At 43.8% G+C, this 12,421-nt stretch overlaps 1 protein-coding gene across 2 annotated transcripts; it reads left to right on the top strand.

The window, feature by feature from the left end:
• The first annotated feature begins 219 nt into the window (after positions 1-219).
• HAO2 (hydroxyacid oxidase 2) lies at positions 220-8,224 on the top strand. Of its 2 annotated transcripts, XM_036394569.1 has the most exons (7): positions 220-350; positions 958-1,109; positions 1,878-2,178; positions 2,577-2,754; positions 4,514-4,672; positions 6,387-6,456; positions 8,169-8,224. In XM_036394569.1, the coding sequence occupies exons 1-7, from the start codon at positions 220-222 to the stop codon at positions 8,222-8,224; spliced, it is 1,047 nt and encodes a 348-aa protein (XP_036250462.1). The 2 variants fall into 2 exon arrangements, with proteins under 2 accessions (XP_036250462.1, XP_036250470.1); XM_036394577.1 differs by lacking the exon at positions 2,577-2,754 and having other exon boundaries at positions 1,878-2,152; positions 4,490-4,672.
• The last annotated feature ends 4,197 nt before the right edge of the window (positions 8,225-12,421 follow it).

Genomic DNA, 12,421 nt, shown 5'->3' with positions numbered 1-12,421 from the left:
ATGGCTGCATCTGCAAGTTTTCCTCTACTAGGGTAGAGGATTCGTAGACCAATGTGCAAGACAGACTGAGACACCTCAGCAGCTCTTCTATAAAACAGATGGCTCCAAGTTTTGCATTCAGTGACATTAGAGCCCCTGGAAGAGAGAATGACAGTTCAGGGATCTAATTTCTGCTCCATGTTATTCTTTTCTTCAAGGTTCCTTACACCTCTCTCAGGAATGTCTATGGTGTGTCTTTCTGACTTCGAAGCTTATGCTAAGAAGTATTTGCCCAAGATTGTTTGGGATTATTTTGCAGCGGGAGCAGATGACTGTACCACACGAGATGAAAACATCCTGGCATATAAAAGGTAATGTGAGAAGGGAATGAAGGGAGTCGTACTGGGATCTCTTAAACTGTTTTTGTGCAAGTATTTGGACTTGACAAGCAAAGGAACTTAAAACCTGTTCCTTTCCAGGAGGTCCCCAAGCTAAATGCAAAATCTGAGCACTATATGCTCTGATGCCACACTGAGTATGACACAGGTTGTATGAAGCTTTAGGGATGCTGAAGGTACAGGCAGGTGCTGGGGTAGGGTAGGGTAAGGTACAGTGTGCTATGGAGCGTGTGGCATTACAGGAAAGGGGATGAGCAGCTCTAATATAATGAGTTGCAAAAGGGAGCTCTTGGTGAACAGCAGGAAGCCTATGTGCAAGTAGGGTGGGATTTGGGGAACATGCTGCAGAACCTGAGGGCAGGCACACTGTACAGTGAGGACAGACACATGACTGGTGAGCTGGAAGGACCCAGCCTGCCTGCAAGTAAAAGGAATCTGGGGGAGGACAGTAGGAAACAAGACACGGTGACCTGAGGTAGCAGATGCAGAAATTATGTGGTAAACCAAGACCTGGTTTCCATGAAATTTCAGAAAACTCACTGAACATCTGCTATCCTGAAGGGGTTTTTTTGCCTTACAGAATTCGTTTCCGGCCACGTATGCTGCGGGACGTATCTGTGATGGACATTAGGACTAAAATCCTGGGTTCTGAAATCAGCTTTCCTGTAGGAATTGCCCCTACAGGCTTCCACCAGCTAGCATGGCCTGATGGAGAGAAAAGCACAGCCAGAGGTACTCTTCTGTTCTGGTGCCATGTAGCACCAAAGGGGGTTATAGAAAAGCATCAAGAAGCTGTTAGGATGACTTGAAGTGTGACTGAGAAAAATTTTCAGGCATGAGGGGGCAAACTCCATTCCCACTTTCTGACACCCTGCATAGGAAGCTGTATAGATGGTGCCCTTCTTCTCCAGCTACCAACATAAAAAATCAGCCCCATGGAGCCTGCTGCAAATTGAAGACAAGGGCAGTGGACACATTTCTGACTCATACCAAAAACCACATAAGGTTTTCGCTCCTGGGAGCTCTAGATGGGTTGTAAAAGTGGTGGATGGGACTCAGACTGTGAATACCTTGTTACTGGTTAAGAAATGTCTCCCTTGGACAAAAAGATATCCAACAAATCCTGTGGAGAGTTTGGAGACCTGACCCCTAAAAATGGTTTTTTCTTCTGTGTACACTGAGTAGATCCAACAGTACAACCCTGAGAGGACTCAGTCATAAAGATAAAATTCATGCTTTTTAAAAAATGCAGATGCAAAATGAAAGCACAGCTTGGTTAATTACCTCTCCCTTTTCTGCTTTCTTAACCATGGACTAACAAGAGCGCATAGTAAATACAGTCATTGTTAATCCCAGGACATAGATACCCTGTGCTTTGTAAGATACACGTGAAATCAGGAGTTGGGGTGGTCTCTACAAACAGTGCATGGTTTTGTGTCTGATGTTTGGCAAGACTCTTCAGATGTCTTTGTTTCTCACTCCTTCCCAATGCCCCCCAAGCGGCCAGAGCAATGGACACCTGCTACATTGCCAGCACCTACTCCACCTGCACGCTGGAGGAGATCTCCGCGGCTGCGCCCGGCGGCCTCCGCTGGTTCCAGCTCTACATCCACCGCAACAGGGCAGCTTCCCAGCACCTGGTCCGGCGGGCAGAGGCCTTGGGCTTCCAGGGCCTCGTCCTCACTGCGGATCTGCCCTACACGGGCAAGAGACGCGACGATGTCCGCAATGGTTTCCGCCTTCCTCCCCACATGAAAGTGAAGAACTTGGAAGGAGCCTTTGAGGTTTGTAAAATGAGCCTGTCCTTTCATTCACTGCGCTGGCATGTACCACATGAGAGAAAAACCACTGGGTAACTGCTGCCCTGGCATTTGCTGTACCGGGGTCTATCTTCTCCCCTGCTGCTTCTGCAGCATCCTGGCTTGACCTCTTCCTGGACTGGGTTCTGTCTTCAAAATCCCCACCCAGCTGCCTCAGAGACACGATCTCCACCCCCATTGTAATTATTCTCCTCCAGAGACACGTGACATTTCTGGAGCTGATGAACATGTCTGTTGGCAAGTTTGATTAATCTGTTCTAGGGCAAGGAAAGACACCAAGAGACCTGTGTATTGTTGCAGCCTGGATGAGTTTTCCTTTTGCTGTTTCATTGTGGCTGTAGGAAGATGACTGCTCTGAGTACGGACTGCCACCCAACAGCTTGGATCCTTCGGTCACCTGGAATGACATCTACTGGCTGCGGAGCCTGACACGCCTGCCCATCATCATCAAAGGCATCTTGACAAGAGAAGATGCAGAGCTGGCAGTGAAACATGGAGTTCAGGGAATTATTGTGTCCAACCATGGTGGAAGGCAACTGGATGAAGGACCTGCCACTGTAAGTGAGATTAGATGAAAATGGATGTCCCACATTTTCCCCGTTTACAGTCTGCATGTTTGCATTAACCTGGGTGTCTCTATGCCCAGGTTTGTGCGTACACTTCTGGTGGACTTGAGTTTGTCCAGTGGCCATGGATGTGTGCAGATATACTTTAGCTTTAAACTGGTGAGATCCACGCCTTGGCATGGGGGCTATCCACTGAAGTATTTCCTCAGCTTCTTGGGAGGAAATACTTCAGTGGATAGCCCCCATGCCAAACTTCTTCACTTAAGTGCAGGTAAACTCCTGGCCTAAGCCAGGGAGAGTTCCTGCCTGTGTCTCCATGAGCTGGTGCAGCACACTCAAACTCTTTGCGCACTGCAGCAAAAAGAAAACAAAGCTCTGGAACCAAAATTGTACAAATGAGAGCATAATGTATTCTCATTGTTCACATCTGTCAAAACATGCAAAACAATGCAGCTAGATTTAGTGAGAGGTCTGCTTGCGTATTTACAGGCTCAAGTCTAAATGGGAATTTATTGACTTACACGAGCCAGAAAAAGGATAGCTTATCTGGAGAAAAATTCCCCTGCTTTTAAATTTGTACAAAGAAATCATGCATTGTTTAGACATGTGTGTATTTCACTGGATTAATTTGGCTTCTGTCAGTTTTTCCAATTGCTCTTATTTTACAGTTCTGCATTGCACAGTATCTTACGAACTTTCTTTTCTCGGTTTTCTTTTGTTAAATAAAAATAGGTACCAGGGAATTCTGTTCTATTCTGCGTCAAGGCTGACAATAATGAATAAAAAAAAATTAATAAACTCAATGCTAAAGGCATAATAACAGAAATGGCATCCACATTAAACTGTTGTTCTACCTTAAAAGTTGTTTTACATACACAGACAAGGCAGTAGATACCTAGTTGGGCTCTGCTATTTTTCTAGTGCCAAGCCTGGCTCTTGCTGAGTTAGTCCTAGAAAATTTCAGCCTGAAGGTTTTCAGTTTGAAATTCAGAAAAAAAAAATTAAAGGAAGGCAAAAAGGTATAAGACATTGCAGAAAAGAGCCTTTTGGGATTGCTCTGAAGGAGAGTTAATTATGTCCAGTGCCTTGTCCTGCCCCTGGCTGTACTGCCTTTGGGGCCAGAGCCAGCATCTGTGCGTGGTGCTGCCCTGCAATAACATCTGAGGCTTATTCCACACTGAACTCTACGGAAAAGACCTTAGGGAATCAGGAGACCTAACCTGGAGGAAATTATTGACTGTACTACACAGCAGATGAAACCCTTCACAGATGCTTTAGAGGGAGGCACTCAACAAGTGGTCACCAGGATTAAGCTGAAATGTAAGCTTAGGTAGTTTGAGCAGTAGAAGTCTGACGTCAGCCTTTCTTGCAAACAGCTGTATTATTCATCATTGTCTCAAATAAAAGTAAAATACTGATGACAGTTATTCCCATTGAAATTTATATTTTAAAATCTTTCATAAATCTATTGAAAATGTTGCTTTTTCACTAATCAAAAGTGATAGCAAAGAATATCAGTATATGCAAAGCTCTGGAAAATGGCATTAAGTGTCTGGAAAGCAGAGCAGGGATCTGCATGTTTGTTATTCTGCAGCTCCTGGTGCTGAGCTATTTGTGATGCATTGTCACGTTCCATTTTGAGAGGGTATCCTACTAAAGCACTGTATCCTCACCTGTGTCTTTGGAATATATCCTCCTTCTCTGGGAATCAAAAGCTGCCCTCAAGGTGAGACTGGCTTCTCCTTTGCAGATTGATGCTCTAGTTGAGGTTGTGGAGGCAGTACGAGGCAGAGTGGAAGTTTATGTCGATGGAGGGATACGAAAAGGCAGTGACGTGCTAAAAGCACTGGCACTGGGAGCAAAATGTGTCTTTATTGGAAGACCAGCTTTGTGGGGCCTGGCTTACAAGGTGAGTAAGGAGCTCTGAGTCCACATGCCTGCTTCTCACACTCTCCAGCAGTCCTGCAACTGAAGTCACACAGTTGTCACGGGTGGAGAATATATTATTTAATTTTATTTTGCTGAATTTGAAGTGGAATCACCCCAAATTGAATGAAACCCTGACATTTCCTCTGATTTAAAAATATCACTGAATTTGAAAATTTCCTGGGATTTTGGACAATGGGATTTTGAAGGTGATAGCATTGTTTTGTGGGACCTGATTTTTTGATGTTGCAGTTTGGTGCTAAAATACTTTAGGACTCAGTGTTTTTGAAAACTGGAGCTGGCTTATTTGCCAGAAAGATTAGTCTGACAATTTTATTTGCTTTCAGCAAATAGCTGGGAACAATACATGGTTTTGGTAGAACAGTTTCACAGCAGTGCTGTGAATTCTTCACATATAGAATAAATACATAACATAAATACATATAGAGCTCCATCCCACGGATGGCTGAAACATTTTGGACCAGGCTGAACAAAACTGTTTTTTGCCACTGGAGATTTTCCACTGTGGCCTGGGTTTTCCACTGCTATTTCAGTTCCAGCTTTGCTGCTTCTCAACTCCAGGCATATTTCTATGATCCGGAGTAATGAATTAGGCCTCTGATGCAGGAGATAAACATAATATAATCAAAATTAAAATAATATCATTATACTAGCTGGGGTTTTTTTGCTAATTTTTTGCTTTTTACACTCTGGATGGAGTCTTCCAAAACTTTTCTTTAGAAGAAAAGACACTTTTTTTTTGTGGTCTAGACACATTTCCTTTCTCTTAAATGGCACTCTTGTCCAGTGGTTTGATTGCTGTGGATTCCAGTAGCAAGGCTTTGATCAAGAAATCACCTGAATCTCCTGAAAAAACCTGTAAGAGTTGGCAGTACTGTTTTTTTGGCCAGTAAATATCAACAAAGGGCCTAAGATGAAAAAGGTGTTCCTGTGAGTTGCCTGCACTTTCTCCACAATGGAAACAGAAAGGAGATGGGATTTTGGGGGGTTCAATTGTGCTTTGGTGTTGTATTCCATAGAGTATTCCTAAAGATGTATCTCAGTGGCATTACCAAAGCATACAACAGAGGAAGGGCATAAACAAGTGCTAACATTGAGTGCACCCAAAGCATTCATTATTGCAAGACATAAAAAGAAAATTCAAGAGAAAAAAATTAATCCTCCAGTATTTCATAGGAAGATCAAAATCTTCTATGCATTTTATTGGCTCTTGAGCTTCTTGGTGTCACTTACACAGAGGAAAACACATAGTCTATTATTTTTAAAGATTCAGTCTAGTATTTGAGTAAACTACAGTTTCTGGAGTGGTAATATATATAAAACTCATTACTTTGTTAAAACCTGTCAGCATTGTGAGGCTTGACATTTTAAATAGCAAGCCCATTGGTGGGGGAAAACTGAAAGCTAAAAAAAAAGGAACCAGCTACAAAATGTCAGAAGTGAAAAACAGCTTTGTTTTCTTTCCCTGGTCAGATGTATCCCAAAAGGAAAAGCATCTAAATTAATCTGGGATGAACTGAGCACATCCATCATATCATTTTAATCATTCATCTGCATGAAAGACTGGAATTGGCATGGATTTAAGGGACTATCCCAGCTCTCAGGGTGCAGGCATCCTGCAGCACTGCTCTGTGCCAGTGCTCCTTTTACCCTGACTGCTTTATCTGTTGGTGCAGGGTGAAGAAGGTCTTCAGGATGTCTTGAGAATCCTTCAGGATGAGTTTCGTTTGTCTATGGCCTTAGCTGGTAAGTATTTTGTTTGTAATGGGTGTTATAGATGTTTCTTCATGCAAGCCCTATAAAATCAGGAGTGTGATGGATAGGTGACAAAAAGGGAATCCACAGGAGCTGTGATGGTTCTAGCTGTTATACTTGAGATTCTCTGCTTCCTGTGAAACCACTTGGCATTCCAGCTGTCACAGCAATGAAGTTTGCACAGAGGGAGTAGGTTAGAGCAGCTTTGTGACCCAAGTAAACAGATGCAAAACTCCGAAGTACAGCCAAGCAAAACTTGGAATTTCTGTTCTCCTGGGAATGACAGCATCAGTTTTTCAGTATTTAGTGTTTATCAAGGTGAAATGCACTGATCTTTTTCTGCATGAAGAGCTCATTAAAAATGGATGCAGAATTTTTCTCTGTGTCTTAGAGAATACAGTCTGTAGGTGGTTACACATGTTTTAAAAGCTTTTGTGTCTCCCCCCATTACTCTCGCTCTGTTTTTCTCACTCCTGCTCCCAGCTGTAGCTGACCTCTTTGAGCCTCTCACCAAACAGCAAATTTGCAGAGCCCAGTGCAAGCTCCAGTTTTACTCTTGGACAAGAGGGTTATGGCGCTGGAACAGGCTCCCCAGAGCAGTGGTCAAAGCACCAAGCCTGACAGAGTTCCAGTAGCATTTGGACAATGCTCTCAGGCACATGGTGTGATTCTTGGGGTGTCCTTTGCAGGGCCAGGAGTTGGACAGGATGATCCTTGTGGGTTCCTTCCAATGCAGGATATTCTATATATTATGACACATAGAACTCAAGTGGATAGCAACACTCATTGGGAGACTGGAGCTGAAATCCCTCTGGCCATAGTGTGGTTTTATGGGTTACTTTCTCAACTAGTAAAGATTCCTGGGTTTTTTCCCTAGCAGACTTTTACAGTTCTTTTTATGAACAAGGGCACAGGATTCAGCAAGAGCAGCAGGTTGGGATCCTTTTGCTGAGGCTGTGAAATTCATTGAATGATACAATCTTTTAGGTTGGAAAAGATATTTTTAGATCATCAGTCCAACTGTTGACCCAACACAGCCAATTCCACCATGAAACCATGTCCCTTAGTGCCTTATCTACGTGTCTTTTAAACACATTCAGAGCTGGTGACCCAACCACTTCCTTGGCAGCCTATTCCAGTGCTTGATAACAATTTCTGTGAAGAAATTCTTCCTAATATCCAATTTAAACCTCGCCAGAACAGAGGATTCAAGCTGCAGCCTCACCAGTGCCCTGCACAGGGGGACAATCACTGGCCTGGTCCTGTTGTTCACACCACTGCTGACACAGGCCAGGATGCCTGTACCAGACCTGGGTACACAGCTGGCTCATGTTCAGCCAGCTATCAGTCAGCATCCCTATTCCACCCATATTTGTCCAAATTAAATGGCAATGCAAATCTTCACCTCTGGCCATTTGGCACACAGCAACCCCTGTCTTTTCTCTGTGTTTTTCTGCTGATTTTACTGGATCAGGCTGCAACCTGCTCAGCTTGTTATAAAAATTTTTTTTTCATGTTTCTGACTCTTCTTGTGAGGGGACTCCAGTGCTGAACCTCAAAGCTGAAGATGCCGCTGAGGAGTGGAGATATTGAAGTACCAACCTATTTCAGCCCGGCTCGCACAAGACTGGGGTTCAGAGCAGGGGGGCTTCCAAGCTTCAGCCACAGACCTTTCTCTCTCACCAGTGTTTCATTTATTGCAGGCTGTGCCAGCGTCTCAGAGATTGGCCAGCACCTGGTTCAGTTCTCAAAGCTGTGATCAGCCTCCTGCTATGCCCACCAAACAGAGGCAGCTGAAGCTAAGGTCCCAGCCAGACTGAAGATGAAAAAGGAGGTGCAATAAGTGTCTGATAAGGCCTTCTGGACACTTCTGAAGAGATTAGGAAAGGCTCTGTTAGCAAAGGCTGTTCTCTGCTCTTATTGAATGAATTCCATAACAGTTTGGGTAATTGTTACTTGTCTAAATGCATTTTCTTTAAACTGGCTGTTCCACAGCATTACCTGTGTTGGGTCTTCCTCCAAAGTTCTGCTACACTGGACAGCCAGACATGGAAAACCCTGTGCCTTGCTTTTTCCACTTATCATGCCAAGTCTCACTGCAACCTGATCCACACACCTCTCCTGCTCTGGGACAGTAAGTGTTGTTGCTGCTGTCTTCCACAGACTTGGCTTTTCCTGGATGTATTCATAAAAGATACAGAAGTAAGGTGAATCAGCTGCCAGGCACCCCAGCTGCCCTTTGCAAGTGGGGACAGTCCTTGCCCACTGCTTCTAAATGCAAAGCAGGGAAGGGGTGGAGCAGAGTGCCACTTGTGGGGAAAGAGCCAGCTCTTTTTTCCAGTGGTGCAGCCCCCTGCCTCCCCCTGCTTTGGAGCCAGCAGATACCTTGATACCCATTTCCCTGGCATGTGCAGGGGGAGCCATGCTACCAAAAGGTGACCTTTTGCATAATTCCCACTTTAAATCTGCTCAAAGAGGGCAGAAGGAAGAAGCTAACCCTGTTGGCTCACTCTGTTTAGACTTTGGTTTCTCTCAGAGATAACAGTGTCTGCAGTGATCTTCCAGAGGCCTTCACATGGAGGCCTTCCTCTCTGTTCCAGTAACAATAAACCTTGTCAGCAGACTGACAGCCCGGCAGATAAGACTTGGGAATTACAGCACATCACACACATTGATGGATTTCAAGGATGTACAAGAAGAGAATGAGACAACTGGGAGTGCTCAGTCCCACGAAGGCTAAAGGCAGGGGGAGGGGGGATCACATCACTGCCTTTCACTACTCATTTGGAGAAGATCCAGGCCAAATCTTGGATGTGTGCAGTAAAAGGGTGAAAGGCAATGGGCACAAGTTGCAATGAGGAAAATTTCAGTGGGGGGGAGAACCACCATGAGGGCAGTCAGACACTGCAACATAGGGTTTGTGAAACCTCCATTGTTAGAGATATTCAGGGCTTGCCTGGGCAAGGTCCAGAGCAACGTCTCTGACACTGCTGTGAGAAGAGGCTGGCACAGAGATCTCCTGAGGTTGCCTTTAATCTGAATTGTAGGAAGATGTCACAGAATCATAAAATAAGAGCTGCACATGAGATCTGTACCCTGCCATGCTGCTGTGCTGCCATGACCAGCTACCTGGAGCTGCAGAGGCAGCACGTGTATCTCCGTGAAAGGCTGCAAGAAAGCATTTTCTGAGTGAAAAACAATGATATTTGGTGAGTGAACCAAAAGTGAGAGGTCACAGGGTTCAATCAGGATAAGAGGCTATTTAACAAGCCCAGTTTTTCCAAGACATTGAAAGTTTTCTGTGATCTGAGTTAGGCCTAAGCTAATGCATACCAAAGTTTCACACCCCATTGTCTGCACCCTGTTCTGCTTTATGTACTTGATGTCCGATACACATTCAAGCAAGGTTAAATCTTACAAAAAACTGTCCTCAAAGATTGTAAACATGCAGTTTAAGGACTAATCAAACCCTGCTGCTTCCCAGCATCCCTGGAGGATGGGACAGAGAATCAGCCTACTTACAAGGGTAGCTTATCTACAAAATGGATCCAAACATAAACATTTTTCTTTGGCATACAATGCAAATTTCTCCAGCCTTTAAATATATGAGTCACTCATCAATTTCACCTGAGGAAATAGAGTTCTTCCTAAAACTAAAGGGAAAAGGAGACTAAATGTTTGTTTCTAGATAATTGCCCAAATCATGTGCTGTCTAATATGGCAAAGACTACTGCAAGAAGCCTTTTTGATCTTGGAGATAATGTCAGAAATGTTTACAATCACCTTCTCCATTCTACTGGAAGAATTTTGGTATTACTGAAATAGGAGATTTCCTTTGTCAGGTTTGAAGACACAGAAACATTGAGGCCTCTTAAGGTGGTTTTCTTCATACCAGGATAAAAGTGTCTTACAACTCTTCTCCACTATGAGAAGTTGTGTTTATTCGGAGTCCAATACAGGACAGATGTCCACAAGTTAATTGTTTAAATATTTTTCCCCTCTTGTCAATATATAACTAGAAGAGAGGGAAATGTTTCCAGGAGGGAACAGTGCCTCCCACACTGAAGGGCAGAAGTTTTCCTTGAGTAAAACTACATTTCAAAGTCCAGCCTCTCTTCCAGAGCTGCCAGCATGATGTGAGAAGAAACATAGAATTGAATGTGTGTGTGTGTGTGTGTGTGTGTGTGTGTGTGTGTGTGTGTGTGTGTTTGGTCACAATTAGTCTATATTTAGAAATCAAAAGGTCCAGCTAAATAATGAGTACGCTTCTGCTGCTTTTGCTTTTCCCTGCTTCAATTCTCATAGGTCTGGGCAACAGACCAGACTTCAGAAACCCCTTTCCTGAATTAAAATTCTTTCTGGACAAAGAGATCTGTTTTTCCTTTCTTAATTCTGGATACCCTGATTGATAGCAAAATCAGTTTACCTCATTCCATAATTAAACAGCATTGCCCTCTGTAAAAGTACCTTTTATCCTATAAAACTTCCACGCTCATTCCAATACCATGTTACAGTTTTTTTCCTAATGCTGCTGAGAATTTTCCCTTCACTATTTCTCTTTGTGTCTTCTCATCTCCACTACACTCCCTCCCAATCCATTTTTCCCCTTGTGAAAAGGCTAAGAAAATACATTCTCTAACGCCTGCCAGTCATTGCCCCAAAGTATCTGTCACAGCAGGCACCAGTAAAATCAGAGGAGCAGCTGTTCCTGGGCCAGGCTGGAATGGGACATGGGGCATTGCACATATATTAAGCTATCCACTTAGTCCAGGAACAGCATTTCTCCAACATTCATCAAAATGTACAAGCTCTGATTTTCTAAAATGATGCTCTCAGTAATGCAGTCCATTCTACAGCAAAATACCAGATTGTAGTGGCTTCATTTTACAGCGAAATCAAAGGGAAGAAAGATATCAACATAGTTAAAAATGTCTATGCCTTGACACAGCTTGGTAAACTTTTCAAATGCTGCTCAATTATGTTTTTAATCTGTGAGTGCAATAACTCTGAATTTCATCAAGCTGTTCCTGGTGGTTGGGGGTCTGGTGGACTTGGGCCTTGCTGCTCACTGGCACCGTTCTGGGGTGTGCAGCCCATTCCAGCATCTGCCTCCCTGTCCTTTGGGGAACACCAGAGCCAGTCCTGTCTGCACAGGAGGAGCTGGCATGGCACTCAGCAGCCCCAGCTGCAATGTCAACACAAAACAAGAGGTGAAAATGTTGTCTCTAGGTGCGATTGCAGGAAGGACCAGTAGGTCTGAGCTGGAGTTGAGCAAATTGCTGCTGTCTGACCACTGACATTCACACACAGCAGTTCAGATGAAGGCTGCTATGCAGTGATGTATAAAATTCCCTCAAACTAAGCCAAGCATTTGTCTGAGTAGTACCTAACAGGACAAAGCACAGCAGCAGTAAATCTCCCTGCAGTCCCTTATGAAGCACTCATATTCTCATATAAGCACTACCCCTCCCAAGCTTGGTCATTCTGATAGGCAAGCTTGGTGCACAAAAGTGTTTTGTATTCTAAGAGGCTATGTGGTGCTGTGTGGTCTTATAATGCCTCTTCAAAGCATTTTATTTCCTTTTTGAAAGCAAAAAGGAAGCTTTGTTACAGAGAATGCCACTTAGAGCAGCGGTATTTGGTCAGTTATTTTTCCTTGCAAAGTGCACAAAATTAATTTGCAGCAGCTTCTGATAAGAATATGCAATGTCAAGGTCCTGAATGTGAAAAGCCAAGGAAAGAAGCACTGATAACAATTTTTTTAAAGCTCTGTTGGGGTAAGTAACAGATTTTCAAGGACTCTGGGATTGAAACAGTTGCCAAAACTTTGTCATCTGTGTCAGCTAGAAACCTTTCTCCTCCAACAGAAGTGGTTTTGCTTTCCTCCTGAGACTTGCAAGCCCAGTTTTGCTCTAAAAAAGTAACAGTGTGGGGATGCTTCTTCTACAGCTTTTCT

Source organism: Molothrus ater, chromosome 2, assembly GCF_012460135.2.
Source record: "Molothrus ater isolate BHLD 08-10-18 breed brown headed cowbird chromosome 2, BPBGC_Mater_1.1, whole genome shotgun sequence".
Classification (NCBI taxonomy): domain Eukaryota; kingdom Metazoa; phylum Chordata; class Aves; order Passeriformes; family Icteridae; genus Molothrus; species Molothrus ater.
Note: the sequence above shows the minus strand (reverse complement) of the source record. Positions and strands in the feature narration are given on the sequence as shown.

What these genes read in the sequence shown, in the direction of transcription:
- HAO2 (XM_036394569.1), top strand. Translation starts at nt 220, where the DNA reads ATGTCTATGGTGTGTCTTTCTGACTTCGAAGCTTATGCTAAGAAGTAT. An exon ending in AGAGAAAAGCACAGCCAGAG is followed by an intron (nt 1,110 to 1,877) that starts GTACTCTTCTGT and finishes ATGCCCCCCAAG; the next exon opens with CGGCCAGAGCAATGGACACC. An exon ending in TGGATGAAGGACCTGCCACT is followed by an intron (nt 2,755 to 4,513) that starts GTAAGTGAGATT and finishes TCTCCTTTGCAG; the next exon opens with ATTGATGCTCTAGTTGAGGT.